Source organism: Scheffersomyces xylosifermentans (genome assembly GCF_036884685.1).
Source record: "Scheffersomyces xylosifermentans strain CBS 12540 chromosome Unknown RJT20scaffold_1, whole genome shotgun sequence".
NCBI lineage: Eukaryota > Fungi > Ascomycota > Pichiomycetes > Serinales > Debaryomycetaceae > Scheffersomyces > Scheffersomyces xylosifermentans.
Window position 1 is genome coordinate 2,881,390 of NW_027042939.1, and position 20,007 is coordinate 2,901,396.

A 20,007-nucleotide genomic window follows, 5' to 3' on the forward strand; every position below is an offset into this window, starting at 1 on the left:
CATTAATTATCTCATCTCATCTACGCAAAAGACCAGATCCAACGACTTCTTCCACTATCCACGGTGGGGCTATATATCTCCTCAATTCCATCCTATAACAAACAACCACTTTCTGCCCTTCCTATAAGAACCCAGCATGGACTATTTTATATTGCAATAAAGCCACACTTCGGTATGCGATTTTGCGTCCAAAACTTGTCCCGGCCGATGGGACAGGAATAACGAAATTGGGTAATCGGGTTGTTTTGCCAATACTCTGGGTTCTTGGGGTTGTGGCTACAGGTGGCGGCGGCATGCCCAAATCGACAGGGAGTTTCATTTACAGCTGTTACAGTAACCTCTTTCTCATATCTGGTTATACGGTTCCCATTTTGCATCCTCTGGAACCGTTCAGACAGACAGACAGAAAATGGGGACGACGCTGGTGGCCATCGGACAGAAATGAGGGTTTCGGGTCGGGTCGCAATGGGACTGAGGGGGTGAGGGTGCTGATTCATACAGATAAAAAGATGAGTTATGTGCGGATAATGTGCGGGTTGTATGTATGTATGGATGGTGTATGTGTTGTATTTATGTGCGGGTTGTATGCGTTGTAGTGTATTTATTGCATGTATGTATGTATATTTTACAGGTAGGCGTTATAACCAGAAGTTCCAATAGTAATACCAATTTCATAATTAAGGTTCATAATATTATTTATATTACGACGGAAACAATACCGTTGTGGATTAGGGTTCCCACCGAAAACCACCAAAAAGTGTGTAGAAAGAAGAATTGAAATTGAAGTTGAAATTATCTCTAAACTTCATAGATACGGTTATACTTGAGTAATTAGAGGAGATATCAGTGGTCTCAAGCCCTTGGCCGTTACAGGGCGTCACAAAATAACTAAAAACGGTATAAAAAAAAGTGCAAAACAGTACAAAAAACCTGCGGATCAAAGGGATCATATAACCGACCCTAACGAACCAAGCTTTTTGCCAGAGACTAAACCCTCCACCACCAAGAAATGTGTAGATTCAGCCGTTTTGAAAAACCGCCAGACTTGTGCAATTCCCATGTGGATTAGGAGATATCTGGGCCGATTTCAATGGTTAGAATCCACTATCCACATCAACTGTAAACCTTAAACTTTCATCTCCCCCCTCCCTTGCCCCTGTCCCCTGTCCCTTAACTCTATCTCATTTCTCTTCCATGAATATCCTGTTCACTTCACTATCACCTCTCTCCCACCCCCTAACAAAAGCCCATTCCAAATCTCCATCGGACTTGCATGTATTTTGTCACATTTTCTACTGGGTGCGTACATCCTTCCACCTACGTCTCACTTCCACCCTCCTCTTCACGCTCTCAACAGTCTTACATTATATTGACTTTACTCGTGCATAACGCTTTCGTCTCCCGCTGATTGACTCAGACGCATCATCGGTCGCGACACCGAAAAAAGAAAATCAGTCCAGAGCCACACTTTTTTTTTGCAATAATAAGATCCCCAACGATGGAAGTGTGGATTTGTGCCGTAATTTATGAATTATGGTGTCCCCAGTTAAACAGTGTGGATGGCCATTAGAACAGTTCTAAACTGGCTTGAGGTGTTTGTACAAATACTTCACAAGGAACGTTGGCTGCAGCTGTATATATACTGCAACAATCGTCCCGAAATTTTGCAGCGAAATTGATATCCTTTTTAAATTTATATATCAGGAAGCAGTTCTGAACTCTCTAGATACTAGATTACTACAATTCTACATTACTACAATAATACTAGAATTACTACAGCAAATCAGCTTAATCTTACCCATTTGGTGAAAAATCGCTATTGACTGCTTTTCCCTACCGATAATGACTAAACTCGACATTAACTCCATTGCTATCATTGGAGCAGGCCCAGGTGGTCTCGCTTCGTTATACGAATTCCTCCATACCAACAAGGACGGTTCCTCTACCGTTGGAGGACCAGCTTCCACCAACCCAAGATTCTCTAAGATCGTGGCCTTTGAACAAAAGGACAAGGCCGGTGGAATTTGGGCTCCTTCTTTGGATAAGGCTGATTTGCCAGTTCCTCCTCAGGATGTCTTGGACACCGAGAAGTACAACGATCCAGATGTGATCCACCCTCGTGTACCAGTTCCAGAGAACTTGGACGGTGCTACTAAGGACAAGCCAGTGACTCTCAAGGAGAACAAGGAATTGTCTGAATTGGAATGGAGAAGATCCGGTGTTTTCCCAGACTTGTTCACCAACATTCCAGCCAGATTCACCAGATTCTCATACCAAGACAACGAAGAGAAGTATTTGGACAAATCCAGACCAATCTACCCATTCTTGTACCACCAAGAATTGACTGGAAGATTCTCCAACTGGATTGAGAAGGAAAAGCTCTACGACCATATCAGACTCAACACCACTGTTGAAAAGGTTGTTAAGAATGCTCAAGGTAAATGGGTTATCACTGTTAGAGAAAAGAACGAGGAAAGTGGAAAGGAGAACTGGTACAGCGAAGAATTCGATGCCGTTGTCCTTTCCAACGGTCACTACACTGTTCCTAACATTCCTCACATCGCAGGATTGGCTGAATATAACAAGAAGCACCCAGGTGCTATCGTTCACGCTAAGTCTTACAGAAAGCAAGAGGACTTCGCAGACAAGAATGTGCTTGTTATCGGAGGTGGTATCAGTACCGTCAACCTCTTACAATATATTGTCCCAATTGCAAAGAAGACCGTCAACTCTAAGAGAGGAAAGAACTTGGTTTTCGACTGGATTAACGATGCCTTGATTTCTGACGGTATTGTTGCCAAGGGTGAGATCGAGAAAATCGACCCTGAATCCGGTGAAGTCTTCTTCAAAGATGGAACTTCTGAGAAGGACATTGACAAGATTGTTTTGACGACTGGATACCACTACCACTACCCATTCTTGACTGACTACGTTGAAGTTGTTGACCCATCCAATCTTTCCAGAGTTGGTGGTCTTTACTACAACACTTTCTCTGTCCAGGACCCTACTATTGGAGCTGTTGGTGTCACCGTTTCTACTATCAACTTCCACACCATTGAGGCCAGTGCAGCTGCCCTTGCTGGTGTTTGGTCTGGTGCTAAGACCTTACCAACGGTCCAGGAGCAGAAGAAATGGGAAGAAGACCTTATTAAGGAGAGAGGAAACAACTTGATTTTCCACTACTACACCCACGATGTCGTCAAGGAGGAATACGTTGACAGACTTCAACAGTTTTACCCTAACGGAAGATACAACCCATTGGAATTCGATGGGCCATTCCTTCCAGAGATTGAAGTTGGTATTGCCAACTTGGAGAAGTTATTCTACGGCTTAAAGGACAAGAAGCTTCCAAAGAGTGCCACCCTCTTGCCTCAATAAATGGGATAGTCTATTTCTATCGAAAGAACAGGATACTTTTCTTGATAAGAGAAGTTAATAAGTAATATATATTCGAGTTAATGAAGAAAATTAGTAGATTAAGCATGTAGACAATTGGGTGCAAAAATGCATTTTTTGTATATTTTGAAAGAATTGGATCAAAACATTCAAGAAAGTGATAAAAGCTGCTATCAAACGTATTGCCTCATCATTTTCTTAGGCTTTCTTCTAATATTACTCTATAAGCATAAATAAATAATGTTCGCAAGGTTGCCCATACAAAATACAACCATTAACTACATCTCAATGCATGTTCTTCACTGTTCAATAGGGGACCTTTTTAACCCATGTCCAATAATGTCATCGAAACCTCTCATTGAGGTCCTTGGAGCTGGTTGTAAGATACAAACGAGCTTGTCCTGGTTGCTTTATTCATTTTGTATTTCTTCTAAATATGGAGTGGTATATAACAATATAATTTTCTATTTACATCACCATATTTCACCAAAGCTTTTGCATCTTTTCCTCCATTTAATAACAAAATAAATATCTCCATGAATTCAATAACCCCATGAATTTAATAATCCCACAATTTCCTTCCTCCAACCCAGTCAATTCACGTGAACCAAACAACAACATACTTACTACTTAAATACCCACATTATAAACAAAAAAACCAACACAACTACAAAACACACTCATTACCCATTTCTCCCATCACCCACAATTTGCACCCACTCGCTCAAACTCTTCACTTCACGCTTCTCTCACATCTCACATTTTGTGTGTCTTACGCAATCTTCAGACTTCACGCACACATTTTTTGTCTACCCTGCAGACACCTCCCCCACACCAAGCCGGAACATCTATGTATCCGTCAGTGCCCCCCTTCAAACCAAAATGTCCCGACACCTCAGCAGCAGACACTGATTGTACAGCATAAGGAGTATAACCTCCAGTTATCTTTTTGCATCCATTCATTACATGGAAAGTAGTTATAGGAGTGATCCTTTTGAAGAAGAAATAGCATAGGAAGAACTCCAATTTTATCCGCAATGAGTGAGCCGTCACTCAACTTCCACATCCAGACTCATCTGACCCAGTTCAGGATCCCTACGGAACTTATAAAGAAGAACTTCAAAGCAATACAGAAACTCATTGAAAAGCAGAAGAAACAACTCACCGATGACATTGCCAAGATCAAAAAGAACTCCAAGATCCCCACGGCCATGAAGCTCGAAATGGTCCGGAAGTTGATCAAATCATTTGAGTCGTTCCAGAAGAAACTTAAGCTTGCAGTGGCAAAGGATGAAGAATTACAGTCCAGATTATTAGCACGTATGGAGCACTTAGCCCTTCTAAACAACTACTGCTTAGCACAAGAACGACCGGTGTCTTCGAACAAGGAGGATGCAGACGAGAAGGAACCGCTGGCGGCAAAGGAAGACAATGACAAATATTTAGATCTCCGCAACCCCAACCTCATTACATGGTATAGAGACCAAACAAACCTTCTAATCATAGACTATCTCATCAAATCCAATACGAGAACAGACCACAACATCGGCATCCTTCTATTGAAGAATCTAGCGGAGTCCAATCCGAAATACCGCAAGCTAATAGATTTCGATCTTTTCGAAAGCTTCAATAAAGTCTATCTTTCCATTATGGAAGATCATGACTTGACTCTTGTAATTGCATGGTTTAACGAGAACCGAAACTTCCTCAAGAAGGCCAATTCCAATTTGGAATTCGAGATCAACTACTGTAAGTTCCTTACCCTTATCGATAACGGAGACGTGAACGAAGCGATCAAGTTTTCGTCTCTTAATCTCTCATCTTACGGTAACATCAACAACTACAAGAGTTCAGATCTCCCCAACTACGAACATAACTTCAACAGGTTGAAGGAAATCGGTGGTTTGTTAGTTTACATGGCCATAAATGAAAAGAACAAGGCTAAGACAGAGAACATCGCCTTCTCAAGCAATGTTCTTATAAATTCTCCAAGATTTCATGAGTACGAGAAGCTCCTTTCTAATGAAAGATGGGATAGTTTGTCCCAATGCTTTATTGAGAACTTTACCAAGTTATATGGTATCTCGAGGAACTATCCTATCTTCATCTATTTGTCAGCTGGTTTGTCCAGTTTAAAGACAAAGTCATGCTACCACAACACAGAGAATACCATCTTCAGAGATGCTCTGAGTCTTTCAGTGTCTGGCGAGAACATCTACAAGAAGGACTTGGCTGTTTTAACAGACAAGAAGTACAGAGGACCAAACCAGTACTATAAACTCTTGAACAAGATCAACAACTGTCCAGTGTGCTCTCCAGAGTTATACAGGTTAAGTAGAAATCTTCCATATGCCCAGTTGATCACAAGTATCTTCAACAACCCTTTCAAGTTGCCAAACGGAAACATATACCCCTTCGACAAGCTCTTGAACCCGTCGGAGAAGTACTTGTCGGAGAAGAATACCTTATTGCGCATGGGAAAGATCAAGGACCCATTGACCCGGGAAATCTTCTTAATAGACAATTGCATCAGGGTCTACCCAGCATAAGATTGCTCTTTATGTTTCTGGTATCCATTCTTCAGACCGAAAAAGTTAATTTGCTGCTACAACGTCCGTTTTTTAATTCGTTGCATGTTCTGTGCTATATATACACATAACTATAATGTTTATGAATAATGAATATACATCTAATGTAAATAACTAGTATTGAATATGACCCTATCTATATGTCTTTGGCCAATTTTCATTATAAACAATCCAAGTTAAAATTGGCTTTCTTCTAATCATCATCAGAATCAGAATCGTTTCCACGCTTCTTTCTCGTGTCCTCCTTCTCCTTCTTTTCAAACTTTTCAAAGATATAGATCCTGGCATCTCTCTCAGCCGCTGGCTTCGTGGTATCCCTTGTACTGTTAGTTCTTCTGTGATGGTACTCGGGGAACAGAGCCCAGTCAAATCTACTGGATCTTTCCACTCTGTAATTTTCACTACGGGCAAGTATCTTGACTCCCCATGATTGGTAAGGTTCTCCTTCGAAAAGCGATAGTATTATTCTGCCACCTTTCTTCGACTCGTCATCTTCAGCGGTGTATCCAGCGAAGTCGTTCTTTGCTTCGTTGTTTACTAGTTCAAACACCTGCTTACAACTCTTAAAGTATCCTAACATCAAATGCTGATGATCACGGATATTACGATCCACGTCTTTCATTCCTCTTCCAGTATGAGGGAAATTGAACATGATATAGTCCAAGTTAGCGTGGTCAGCAAACAAATCCACTGACTTCTTTTTGGATGGGTTCATTTTCATCGATTGAACAAGGTTGGTACCATCAACTTGATGATGGATCACCACGCCCAACTCCTTTAACTCTGCCAAAGTTTCTTCAACATTGGGATACTTGGAGATCAACTCTTTTTCCGAGTCGAAGCTGGTCGCTATGAGATTCTCTGGTTCAATATACTCCTGTGCTACAATCGACTTGGCAAACGAGAAATCTCCTTCTCCTACCAACAATACTCTATTCTGTTTGGTGAATGGAATGAACCCCTTTTGACGCTGTAATTGGGCATTTTGCTGCTGTTTCTTCTGCTTCTTGTTTCCCCCACCGCTCTTGATCGACTTCTGCTTCTGAATCTGCTGTTCTTTCTGGATTTCGGCGTTCTTGCTCTGCTTTGAATGGGACTGTTCTAAGAGAGCATGGCGAGCCAATGCACCCTTCAAACCCTTCTTAGCGATGGTTTTTCCCTTTAATTTCCGAGCCATTTGTACTCCCGCTTCCTACGATTCCAACTATATAGCAAACACCTACAAATAAACTACACAAGATACCCTAAACTCTTCTTACAAGAAGACCATCTAAAGACTGCTCATGCATGGAAACGTCAAATTTGTCACAAGCGAATAAATCCGATCGCGATGCTCTTCGCGTGGAAGCACGGAGTTATCACAGGAACAGCAGCCTTTGGTGATGTTGCAAAAGGGGGGTGGTATGAGAGGGTATGAGGGGGTTGATCTGTGGGATGAGGGGGTAGGAAAGGGTAGGAGGGGGTAGGAAAGGGTAGGAGAGGGGGGTATTCTGTGGTATTGTGGTACTACATGGTATTGTGGTGTTTTGTGGTATAGTGGTAGCATTTTGATAGGTTGCAAAATGGATGGTACTATGGGGGCATTCTTGGTGTTGGGGTATTTGGGGATTAGAGGGTATGATGAGGGTAATCTGTGCTATTGGGGGTAATAGAGGGTGTCCTGTGGGTATTATCAGGGTATTGTGTGGGATTAAAAGGAATTCTGTGGTGGGAGACGGTATTGCGGTAGCATTTAGGTTGCAAAATGGAGGGGACTATGAGGGCATTCTGAAGTATTGCGATATTGGGGCACAGAGGGTATGATGAGGGTAATAGAGGGTATCCTGTGGTATTGGGGGTATCAGAGATATAGTGGTATCAGTTTGATATTGTTGCAAAATGGAGGTTGCTCTGTGTGTTGTATGAGAGAGTATATTGTTGTACTAGAGGTATTAGAGGGTAATATCTGGAATAGGGTATTAAAGGGACTGGGAGGAAATTTATCTTGGTTAGTGGTGTGCATCACTAATATTGGACGTTAGTCTGTCTATGCTATGCCACCACTTGTTTCTATGGAGGTAGTCGTACTTTTGGACAGATATTATGGGTAGTTGCAAAAACAAAGACAACGAATGCCTTAATAGATGAATATGGTAACACCATTTATTTAGATGAAGGTGTTAAGCGATTCTGGCTTCAGTCAGTTACATTGGTGTAAATCAATGGCCATACAATAACAATATCGAGAAGACAATTACATGGACAAATTCAACCATGGATTGTTTATTCCATCGGACAAGACAAATTACTATTCATTTTCATTAGAGTTATAGAGAAATTAAAATCTGGTAATATCAAGGTCCTCATAATGTTGTCCATTTGCAAATAAGCTGGACAACACATTAGCAATAATACATTTTTATTATATATGGGCATTTATGGCGTTCCATCAGTATTATTAATCTCTTCTTGTTATCTCTTTTTGTCATCCCTTCATGAAACCCTTACTACAAGAATACTTGATAATATACCAAAATATCTTTTATTATGCATTAAATCTTTTTACCGATTCTGTTTTATGTACCTACTTACAAAGGGTCAAATACATCTATAGGTGTACATGTGCTTCCGCCACATTGAAGTCACTGACGGACGAAATACCTCCCTCGTCCTCCTTCTCGTGATCCTCGAGCTGGTCTTCTTCTTGGGTTTGCTCCACCGAGGAGGAACGCAACACCTCGTCGTCATCGCTCAATCCACTGCTTTCCTCGTAATCTATATCATCGTTAGGAGCAGTGGCAATGTCCGAATCCACATCCATTTTACTACTCACAGACTTGCTCTGAAGACTTGAGTCATCAGGAGTCTGGTTTTCGTCTTCTTCCTCTTCTTCGCTATCTGAGACATCTTGCAATATCTCTTGGAACCCATCATCATATTCGTAGAATAACATGAATGTTCCTTGTCCACTTAATACTTCATTCTCCGTGACAACATACACAGATTCGTCACTTATTCTCCACCATGTTCCCCTCAATTTACGGTAACAAATATAATGTCCATAGTTATGGGTACCATAATGCGAAACAACTGCCTTTAAGTTGTACAACAACTTAGGGTCCAATGGAGTTCTAACTTCAGAATTTTCAAGGTCCGTGCTGGAAGTAGTATCGGACTTGATTTGTTCAGAATCCTCCTCCCCTACAGAGGACAAAGAAGAATCAGATGGGGTAGATGGGAATGTTTCATTTTGCTTCTCACCGTTTGTTCCGTTTATATTTTTCAACACGTTTCTTTCGTCTTGCTTTCTGAAAGGAAGTCTAGCATCCATATTTATATCATTTGGCTCAGCGACGTATGGTTTCAAGTTCAAGCGACTTGGGAAAGTAACATTACTAGAATTCTTAACAATCATATAAGTTCTCGGATCGAATACTGATCTGTTTATGTGAATAGCCAATAAAGGAGGCGGTCTACTCAAGTAGATTTGCTTGGATTTTCTACTCTTTCTGATTTGCTTCTTAATTGTAAGTTTCTCGAATACTTCATCCTCAATGTGTGGTTTAGCCAATTCCAATTGAATGGCATCCAAACGGTTCTGGAACTGCTCAAGCAATTTTCCTGAATTGCCCTTCTCCTTGAGATCCTTCAAGGTTTCCAATAGAAAATCTCTCGTTTGGTTTAAACCACATCTGTTGCAGTTAACGTCCTCAATGATTTCCGGAGTTATCCAGTCGTTCATGAGACTAAGCAAGTTGAAACTTGAATAGTATGAGGAATTGTTGGGTAAGTTCAAACTCAAACCAGAGTTTACCGAATATCGAATGCCTCCAACTTCTCCACAAGTCAAACATCCAATTCTCTCTGCCGAAATACCATCTACCGGTGTTATGAGTTCCAACGGGAAAACTTTATGGTCACAGTCTATTAAGTTTGGGTCTACTTGGTAAGCGGGCACATACACCTTTCCTAACTTACCCAAACGTTCAGTTCCTGTTATTAAATTTGGGACACTGTCGATGTTTACAAATTTACTCTGTTGCAGCTTGCCATTGGCCCCTTTCTCTTCAGGTTCTGGTGTCGGCATTCTAGACAGGGACACATTTTTATACTCTCTTTCCAACAATCTCATAACAAGCTGATAGAACTCCTGAGCATCTTCCTGGTTGTATCCCGAAAAAAAATTCTGCTTAGGGCCGTTCGGCATCTTATTTAAAAGGGGTTTGGTGGAGAATTCTTTGCCTCTGGACCCGTACCGTCCGTTAACATTATCCAAAAGGGTTTTAAGAGCTACGGTGAAAACCAATTCTGGCTTCGGTGTGTTGCTCTTCATTGTGACGACGTTTCCGTCTTTGTTGTCAAGGACTATTTCTGAGTAGAGATATGAATCGATAAACTTGAGCAACTCACGAGAAGAAGCCAAGGATTGAATCACCGAGTTCATAAAGCAGGTATTTCCATCGTTACTGATACCACCGACCTCACCGCCGTTCTTTATGGCATATCTGTGGTGCTTGGACTTTTTGGATGCAAAACGCAGTCTGTTAGCGAACTTGTACCCACTGTTCATGGTACTAAAGACTCGATTGACTATCTGGGGAAGGTTATATGGGAGATTCCGCGACAAAATGTAGAAGGAAAGTGCTACTAAAAGCGTAGTAGTCGATGCAGAGAGTAACTTGACTGCTGCTGGGGTATTTCCGTGGTGACTGTTGGCAGAGAAGAGGAAGTGCTTGCCGCTGAGGAAATCGAGGACGGATTTAGGCAACAACGACGACACTTTGGGCGCTAAGAACTGTGCTATATGACTGTTGAAAGCAACGTCTAAGAAGGCGGATGGGACAAAAAAGACGACAAGAACGCCGAGAGCAAAAGTGACTGCAAGAACTTTGGAAATGGTTGAGCAGGCGGTAGCTATGAATGACATACGAGCCCTTGAGATAGGAGGAATGAACAAGCTTCCTCGGTTGTATACTCTATCCAATGGGTGACTTTTTGTTTCTTTGCAAGAAAAAAAAGTAGATAACTTTTCTCACTACAATTCCAGGTCCCTACCGTTCCACTTACAACGTCGATATCGTTCCGAATACTTATATAAACAAGAACAATCGTGATCTTTGCTTTGAAGAACAGTGATTGCTTTGAGTTTCAAATAAAATTTTGAGGTCACGTGACATGGTGATTAGTATGTGCAGGAGGAGGTGGGGAGGGGCGGAAGTAGAAGAAGGGTGGGGAAAAAGGGGTCTTTGGGGGAGAAATTGAGATTTTAAGAGCTGGAATCAGAAATTGGATGTTCTTAGAAGTCATTGACGTTTTTAAAGCTACATTTTCCAACGAAGCTGATACAAATAACTACATCCTTATCTACTCCGAAGGGCAAGTGGGAGATGATTACGACCTGCATATAGACAAGGAAAACTGTCAAAAATTTGGGTAGACTATATGCAGGTTCCAAAAATGAAATTGAAGAAGAGAATAATGGTACATGGTAGCGCCGTCTTTAAAAAAGATAAGTAGTTGGAATGGGAATGGCTGTTGGTAATGGTTTAGTGGATGATATTTTGGAATAATTAGTTGGGGGAGATATGAAGAGAAGTAGCAGTATTAAACAGTTTTTGGAACTCCAAGAGTTGTGTTGAAATTCACAAAGAATCTAAATGATTGCTGTTTTCCATCATATCCAGAACATGCATCAAACTCCGAATAGCAACAATTCGAACCGCAATAGAATTTCACCATACCTTGTTGCGAAATAATACTTCCTATTCAGTAACATATTACAAACCTTGACAATAGCTTCAATTTGATAAAAATATAGATGTACATATAGGGGTGTCTATAGATACGAAAACGAGCTTCTAAACGAGCATAAGAGATAAAAAGAAAAGATAGTATTAGGGTCGGTTCAGCTTGGAAAGACAAACTGCTGTGCGATATGGGACGATACTCCGTTATAACTGCAGACTTACAAACTGCAGCATCTCGGGAAGATATTAATTGCTCTCATGTCGACGATGTATCGACACAACATTGTGGGTGGAGTTCCCGGCAGTTGAAACTATAGACATAATGCCTGCGAACGCCGCGTATCACACAGTTTCTCCGATTGGCCATAATGTAACCAAGTTTTAGTTGGTTGAATGTCAATTGTCACCAAACAACAGTTCAACCTCATATTGTCTATCAACTTTTATTATATGAATTCCGTCACTAACACGCTCCCACGGATCTATTGTCTGCCCTGTCCAAACATTGGAGGAGGAGGAACACCTCTACCAAAGTTTTGGAACTGGCCCATTGGTGGTCTGTCCTTACCCCAACCACACTTCAAAGGTCTACCATTGATGGTGAAACCAGCCAACTGCACGATAGCCAAAGCGGCTCTTTCGTGGGAGTCGTACTTCACAAAGGCGCAGCCTCTCTCTGGGTGGAATTTGAAGTCAACGATGAAACCAAAATTTTGCAATAAGGGAATTAAATCAGTTTGTTGAGTGAAATGAGCAATGTTTCCCAAGTAAACAGTTGTCTGCCAGGATGGAGTTTGTCTTAAAACAATATCATAAGACTGAGGTGACATCACTGGGATGTTAGCCTGTCCGTTACCACCATTAGCACCATTAGCACCGTTTGGACCAGCAGGATTGCCGTTACCAAGCTGTGCTGGAGGTAAGACTCCTCCTGGGGCATTACCTGGTTGTTGGTTTGGAGGCAATCCACCGATGTTCTGGTGAGGGAACTGTCCATTTGGAGAACCCCCATTGAGACCATTGCCTAATTGTTGTTGTGGGATACCGTTGTTATTGAACGGTCTAAATTGACCGCCTCTATTGTTATTGTTGTTGTGGAGATGGTGGTGGTGGCGGTTATTTCTGAAATTACCACCATTGTTACCGTTTAGTTGCTTATGGGAGGCCCAGTTACATCTAATGGCTCTGCCGTTAATCCACTCGCCGTTCATAGTCTGGAGGGCAAGCTCAGCGTCTCCTTGACTGCCAAAAGTGACAAAACCGTAACCTCTAGATCTGGAAGTTTGCATATCCCACATAACGTGTGCCTGCTTCAAGGTTTGGAACTTGGAGAACGCCTTGTTGAGAGTTTCATCGTCAACTTCTGGGGATAAATCACCAACGAAAATGTTGAAAGTTGGTTCTTCCGGGTGAGCAGCAGTGTTGATGGTAGAAGATTGGAAGGCCCAATTTATCTTGATCTCGGAGTTATTGATAATACGTCCGTTCAAGGTGTGCAAAGCCATGTCTGCAGCTTGGTTGTTCTCGAATTCAACAAAAGCATAGTTGAAACCAGGCTTGTTCTTGTCGTTCAAGATCTTGACGGATTGGATTCCTCCAGCGACAGAGAAAAGATCCTTCAATACATCTTCGGAGACAGACTTGTGGAGACCACCAACGTACAAGATCTTCTTGGAAACCTCACGACCACCTTCAACAGCACTTGCTGGAGCTGGTTGATGCTCAACAGGGGCCTGTTCACCATTATTTTGAGGTTCTTGTTGAGACTGTTGAGCTTGAGGCTGAGACTCTGGTGGCGTTTGAGTCTGCTGAACCTCAGGTTGGGGTTGTTGGGTTTGCTCTTGTTGCTCGACAACTTCAGCGGGTTGCTGAGTTTGTTCTGGTTGTTCTGACATATCTAAAATAACGGTTTGAGAATTACTTTGAGCTGAATGAGCTGACAATATAATACCGAATTAAACGACTGTAAACGGGATTGTGTAGTACGAAAAAGACTACTACTTATTCACAACGGCGGTACGAAATTCTAGTATTTTAATACAAGAATTGACGGTTGAATGAATAATCTATGAGCTGTTGAAACGAAGGTGTTCAATAGACTCAGGTGAATCACAAAAGTAGCTAGGAAACCGTAGCCAAAAAAAATTAGTGAATTTAAGTTTCAGGGGTGATTGGTCGATGAAAAGATATCGCCAAATTTGCTACTGAGACTGGAACTTTATTGAATTGCGATTCGGCAGGTGAAACACGGCTAATTCTTCAGTTTTAGCTGTTAAATTAATGAATCAGCAAATCGAAGAAAGCAAAGGACACGTCTGATTGGATAAAAACGCCGACGAGGATGCTTACTTTTTGGAGGTTTCCTGCGATAAGAATTGACTGATTGATGGTCAATTGGGTTGTGGGGCTTTGTTCTGTGGGGAATAAAGCAATGACTGACTGACTGGACGAATATCTCTGACTCAGTTGGCGGGCTGGAAACAAACAAGCAACAAAAACACGGACGGAGACAAAAAACGAAGAAACAAACAAAAAAATCCCGACGACAGAATCAGTGACTACTGGTACTAGCTAACACGGATTGGACAACGCGGACTGTTCTTGGAAAAGGGGGCTAGGCCGGGGAGGGATGAATTTGGCGATGATTTGTAGAAAACGACTAACGGGTTTACTACGGTCAACGACAAACGACACAACAAAGAACACCAGGAAACGGGGGTTTGTTGGGTTCGGAACGGTGTGAGGATTCGACGGCTTGCGGGGGGCGTACGAATGCTGGTGGGTCTCACACTTTTGAGTTATAAAAACAGTTATCTAGATAATCTGATACCTACTACCACTATGTCTCTAACAAAGAAGAAGAGTGACAATTTACAATAATCCGCCAGAAAATTAACCGCCTACAAAATCACCTCCAATTCACCACCACCGTGAAAAAAAATGTTAGCCGCCCATAGTGACAGGATTGTACGAGGGTGTTGCGGCGTGGGTGTGTGTGGGAGGTGGGTTTTGTGAGAGTGAGAAGTGAGAGGGAAGTAGGAGAGAGTGGGAAGTGGGAGAGTGTGCGACTTGGAGAAAGTGTACCTTCGGAGAGAGTGTACCTCTGGCGACAGAGTGAGAAATGCAATTGGGAGAAGTATTTGGAGAGAGATTTGGACAGAAAGTGTGCAATTTGAAAAGATGTGCGGATGCGGTGTGTGCGAGTGGGTGAGTTTTGTTTTATTAGAGTGGAAAATGGAAAATGCACAAATTGAAAATGTGCCGTTGAGTGAGAGTGAGAGAGAGAGAGCGATAGTGAGAGACTAAGTGAGTGAGTGAGTCTGATAGACAGACAAAGAAATTACATATCACATATCACATATAAACTCTCACAAACAGCTTAATATTTCAAAACGGGCAACGACCCGACGAAAAGACAGACGAAAATCAGAAAGAGATCCAATCCAATGAAAAAAAAAACCACCTGAGCCGTTCTTTTCTCTACAAAGAAAATAAGGCTACCGTTAATGGATATGGATTGGCACTACGCTTAACCATGCCTCCCTCTCATAAATACAGAAAGTAACACAAACCCGTAGTCCCTTTTTTTCCTACATTTGACACAAAATCATATTGGCAAAGGGCAAGTACACTTTAATACGAAGTATGAAATATGGGTTCGTTGTTGAGAGATGTTTCGTCCAGAATATTCTTGTAAAGAAAAAAGAAAGGCTACTGATACCTTTGAGAGAACCCGATCTTATGAAAAACCACATGGCTTTTCATTTAATATTGGCAAACTTCCAAATCGTGAAAGAAACGGCCTTGGCCATGGAAAAGGCCACAACTACGAGACACAAAACCCCAAAGCATACCACAAAACTATAAAAAGTGGCACAAGTTACACAAACCGAACCCATAAAGTGGCTAGCTTAAGATACGACAGGTTCTTCCAAGGAACAGTTCCAGGGTGAAAAATTGGAAGAAAACGTGAATTGAATCCTCAATAATTAGGTTGGGATTTCCTGGAGGAACGGAATGGAATTTTGCCATCATTTTTCTGTAATAAAATCGATAGCTGGGTGATACTACTAGGGATCCCAATTTAAAAACCACTGATTTCCATTATTAATACTTTATTATGGAATTCATGATGGGACACAGTTACAATCGACGCAATTGACGGAGGCCCATGACGGGGGCCAATGATCTGGGTATCTAGAAAGCCCCTCTGGGCTGGTATCCGAATTCGGCAGAGAAAACAATAGGTTGATAAAAAATTCCATTAGAGAATGTGGAACCACAGGAACTCTCCAAAGACCTGAAAAATTACTAACTTTGGTGGAGTAGGTAGACATCCTTTTATGACGATGCCATGGTTCAGGTTCATATTAATGTGCTCAATTACAAATCACTTTAACACCCCTATCCTTATTGCATGGATACCACATTAATCTATACACTTCAGTTCCAAGACGTCACGACGACTACATTAGCAGCAACCATGTGTCTATTACAGTTGGTAAATATCATTACTGCGGTTCTGAGGTTGCAGATGGTCGGAGTTCCCATTTGGCTGATCCGAGTTTCATGAGGACGTTACAATTCAATATCATAATTCAATATCATATCCTTGGAGAACGGAGAGGAAGTAAGCAAGAGAAGCCGAAAGAGCCATTATTTACGGGAGTAAGTTGTAGACGAGGTATCTTGATTTGGGGCGCTGTAGGAGAGATAACCTTACATGGTGAGATCTATAGTTTTATCTGGGCCCCCGGTAACACTCTAACTTAAACCCCACGGCATTCAATAAGCAGAACTTCATTAGGTTTAATGGCCGTGTGCGATAGTAGCTAATAGCTAAGAGTAAGAACGTCTAAAAAAGCCTAACCTCTACTTGTAACAATAACCACCATTTCAAACCGTCTCCCTACTTCTATATTCAACTCATATCTACTCCCAATGATACTTCACGAACATGTTAGTTGTCTTATCTACATCAAAACCCATTACATAATAGCCATTACATCAGTACCCAAACTTCTGTCAAATTTCCTCTACCCATTATATACTTACGTAAGAGTATGACAACTTACCCCAATTAGTGAAAATTGTGGAGTTTCAAAAACTTTTTAAGGAATTCTTTAATATTCTTTTTACGCTTTATTTCCATAATTTTGCTTCTTTTAATTGGTTTGAAGAGAGTTAGACAGTTCGAGAGTTCACGTATATTTATCACTTTGAGTTCCATGAAGAACTTTGTTAAAATTAAAACGAATAATTCCGAGCTCGTGAAACCTATCAAGTCATACCTTGAGTCAATCGATGCTCTTAACAAAGATAAGAAAATTTCCAAAGAGGATGGAGTTTATTCTATCCACACAAAGTTGGAAAATACAGACAAATTTGAAGCTGAACTCGTTGAATATGCATCAGAAATTAGGTATGGCTATTATCCTTTCCAATTACTTCCTGAGCCTGACTCTTTAACTACCATAGTGAAAAACTATTTCACATGGAGGGGCCTTGAATTAGACAAAGATCTAGAAGATCACATACCAAAAAAATGGTCTATATATCGTCCATTATTGCTCTTTGGAAGTGATACCTTTGATTCCAAAGTCTGGCAAGACAAATTGGCAACTATGGATGATACCGATTTCTTCTCATACATTCTTTCAAATCGACTATTCGTTAATTCTCGCGTTAGCAATATAGCTATAAATAAGCCGATTATAGAGTCTGATGTCATGAGAAGGCCATTTAATATCAAACCTCTATTCGGAGACTTTGGCCCACCTCCTTCGAACTATGATAATCCTACGGAATTTGATTTTATGGGTGCATTTTGGTGCACGGTTGTCCAGAATGGAATCTTTCAAACTTGGGCACCCTATTATACCATGTTTTCAAGGGGAAATATCAAGGAAAAAGCTCGAATTCTTGACACATATAAGGACTTAAAGCAGAGTGTTGTTTTTGATCTTTATTGCGGAATTGGCTATTTTTCGTTATCCTATTTGAAGAATGGGGCTAAACATTTATTCTGTTGGGAGTTGAATCCTTGGTCCGTAGAGGGATTTAGACGAGCAATAGAATATAAATATGCTTTCAAAATCTTTAAAAGACATGATAAATTCAATTACGATATATTTTTACAGGAAGTTAGGAAAAATGGTACTAAAGTCTTCATCTTTCAAGAGAGTAACGAGTATGTACTTCTGAGACTTGAAACTTTTCCAAAACATCAACTTCCTATAGCTCACGTAAATTTGGGTCTTTTACCAACTTCACAGGGTTCATGGGATACAACGAGAGAACTTATAAAGCATCATTCTTCTATCGATTCTACAATTGCTCATATTCACGAGAATGTTCACGTAAATGATTTTGATCGCTATCAGCAAATGATTATGTCAAAGTTCGACACCACTATACTACCTACTCCGGTCAAGGTGAAAACTTTTGCTCCAGATATTTGGCACGTAGTTTTCGTATCCACAATTGTGTCCTCTGCTCTTAGAGACGACGCCGAAGATCGCTTGGAGTCATCAGTATAATATCATAAAAGCAGTAATGTAATGATATATGCAACTACTAAGATCAGTAGATCTATATATATATGAAGCTTAGTTCTTTTCTTGCACATTGAAATATTGACCTGAATCAAAATGGAATCAAAGCGATCCAGTAAGGAATACCTTCAAGCATGTCTATTGATGGTAATTACCTACAGATGAATAAAAATAAGTATACATGTCACAGAAGGAACAAAGCAAAAAGAATAGATTTAGTCAGTTCTATAAAGTGTCATGTGGTAGATATGTTGATAGTTCAAATTCACTATGTAGAGGCACTTGGCCATTGAATGTGACAATTTTTATATTAGCTATCCTTCGCAGACTATAACTTCCTCCTCGCCAATAGGCAGATCTTCCAGCTCGAATCTCACTTTCTTCCAGAAGAAAGGTTTGGAGGTCGCTAAAGGTCATCAGGCAAATATTCTCGAAGCAGCATAGTGGAATCAAGTGCAAGTCGATGGTTTTCATAGTTTTGAACGAAACTAAGAGGTCGTTGCAAGCAGCGCTCTAAACCATGTAGAAGTTCGACATAATAATCCCATTCACTATATGGTATACTATATTCACTGAACATATAGTAACGCAAGCTTTTGGATGAGTAGTTCTTCATACAATCTAAGTTCATAAGAAACAAAACAGAGAGATAAATATACGCAGTAAAGAAATCGACTTTCATAAATATGGACCCTTCTCCTTGCTGCATGGGATATCTGTAAACCTCTAGTATGGACTTGTTGACTTTTGTCGTGTTAATCTTTTCGAAAAACGGCACCACTAACATCAATAGAATCCAAACGATATCGTTGAGTTTTGATGCAAATAGAACCAAGTCACTCGGCGTGAAATGATCACAAAAGCATCCAAATTGTGACCAGTTACGGTAGACCTTGGTATGTGATCTTAGGTACGTTGTAAGTTTGCTGTGATATTCATAGTCTGAAAAAAGGGAGTCATTCGCTATTGTGAAGACAGAGACATCGTATTCTTCGAGACTATAGTATTTATCTCGAAATTTATCTCGAAAATATAGCCCGCAAGCGGGAATTAATGATGAAGGAAATGATTTGCTTAAGCGTATAAATTCTGTATCTGAAGTAGTCTCATGGTGTTCAATCAAGTGTAGAATGCAAAAGCTAAGGCCCTTGTACTCACGGTACAAACCAGTGTACAGTATTTAATCAAATAAATTGAAGACTCTTAGTAAAGACATCCCAAGACTTGTGAAAAATATCAAAAACACCTTGAACGTGCTCAAATTGAAGGAAAGGATCTTTCGAACTATGCTTATTTCTTCTTCTATACTGAGACCTTTAGTGAATAAGAGGTCAGAATACTTCCTGAGTACTTGAACTCGTTTCACAAGTACCTTATTGTTGTAAGGGAAACATGGTAGGTCAGAACCATCATCTTCTTCGCCAAATTTTACGGGAATATCTTCATAGCCAAGCATAGTATTTAAAATCTTCTCTTGATTAACAAGAACTGACGCAATCGCTAGTCTTGACTGCTTGAGTTCTTCGGGTGTATAATTCGCTACCGTAGAGTCTTCTTCAATGCCAGCATTTGCAGTGGTGCTATTCGAGGCTCCGGAATGTGTACCCACTGGCTTCTCTATATTTTGTTGAGACATTCCCAGGACGCCTTTGGGTTATATATATAGCTGGACCTAGAGAAACACTTGATTTTGAACTTGGTGGAGTTGCTCCACACATCACAAGCTTTAAATAGTAACTATCA

General features: G+C 40.8%; 7 protein-coding genes across 7 annotated transcripts; 3 read left to right on the top strand and 4 right to left on the bottom strand. All coding sequences in view use genetic code 12, as the record gives it.

Annotated features, from left to right (window-relative positions):
• Window positions 1-1,363: 1,363 nt before the first annotated feature.
• RJT20DRAFT_124815 (uncharacterized protein) lies at window positions 1,364-3,476 on the top strand. Its single transcript, XM_064916343.1, has one exon. The coding sequence runs from the start codon at window positions 1,843-1,845 to the stop codon at window positions 3,376-3,378; it is 1,536 nt and encodes a 511-aa protein (XP_064777619.1). The 5' UTR covers window positions 1,364-1,842; the 3' UTR covers window positions 3,379-3,476.
• Window positions 3,477-4,214: 738 nt separating this feature from the next.
• On the top strand, window positions 4,215-6,015 carry RJT20DRAFT_124816 (glucose-induced degradation complex subunit). The gene has a single exon (XM_064916344.1). It carries the CDS (start codon window positions 4,434-4,436, stop codon window positions 5,943-5,945), a length of 1,512 nt encoding a protein of 503 aa, XP_064777620.1. The 5' UTR covers window positions 4,215-4,433; the 3' UTR covers window positions 5,946-6,015.
• RJT20DRAFT_17108 (25S rRNA (uracil2634-N3)-methyltransferase) lies at window positions 5,956-7,249 on the bottom strand. Its single transcript, XM_064919221.1, has one exon. The coding sequence runs from the start codon at window positions 7,159-7,161 to the stop codon at window positions 6,178-6,180; it is 984 nt and encodes a 327-aa protein (XP_064777621.1). The 5' UTR covers window positions 7,162-7,249; the 3' UTR covers window positions 5,956-6,177.
• A 1,154-nt stretch (window positions 7,250-8,403) lies between these two features.
• Window positions 8,404-11,269, bottom strand: UBP1 (ubiquitin-specific protease). The gene has a single exon (XM_064916345.1). It carries the CDS (start codon window positions 10,888-10,890, stop codon window positions 8,572-8,574), a length of 2,319 nt encoding a protein of 772 aa, XP_064777622.1. The 5' UTR covers window positions 10,891-11,269; the 3' UTR covers window positions 8,404-8,571.
• A 923-nt stretch (window positions 11,270-12,192) lies between these two features.
• RJT20DRAFT_5138 (uncharacterized protein) lies at window positions 12,193-13,605 on the bottom strand (the record flags this gene model as incomplete). Its single annotated transcript, XM_064920446.1, has 1 exon — window positions 12,193-13,605. The coding sequence occupies one exon, from the start codon at window positions 13,603-13,605 to the stop codon at window positions 12,193-12,195; it is 1,413 nt and encodes a 470-aa protein (XP_064777623.1).
• A 2,459-nt stretch (window positions 13,606-16,064) lies between these two features.
• On the top strand, window positions 16,065-18,249 carry TRM12 (Trm12p; the record flags this gene model as incomplete). The annotated part of the gene is made up of 5 exons (XM_064918696.1): window positions 16,065-16,067; window positions 16,945-17,866; window positions 17,891-17,955; window positions 17,986-18,069; window positions 18,094-18,249. The coding sequence occupies 5 exons, from the start codon at window positions 16,065-16,067 to the stop codon at window positions 18,247-18,249; spliced, it is 1,230 nt and encodes a 409-aa protein (XP_064777624.1).
• Window positions 18,250-19,444: 1,195 nt separating this feature from the next.
• On the bottom strand, window positions 19,445-19,900 carry RJT20DRAFT_132703 (uncharacterized protein; the record flags this gene model as incomplete). The annotated part of the gene is made up of 1 exon (XM_064918161.1): window positions 19,445-19,900. The coding sequence occupies one exon, from the start codon at window positions 19,898-19,900 to the stop codon at window positions 19,445-19,447; it is 456 nt and encodes a 151-aa protein (XP_064777625.1).
• Between the last annotated feature and the right edge of the window lie 107 nt (window positions 19,901-20,007).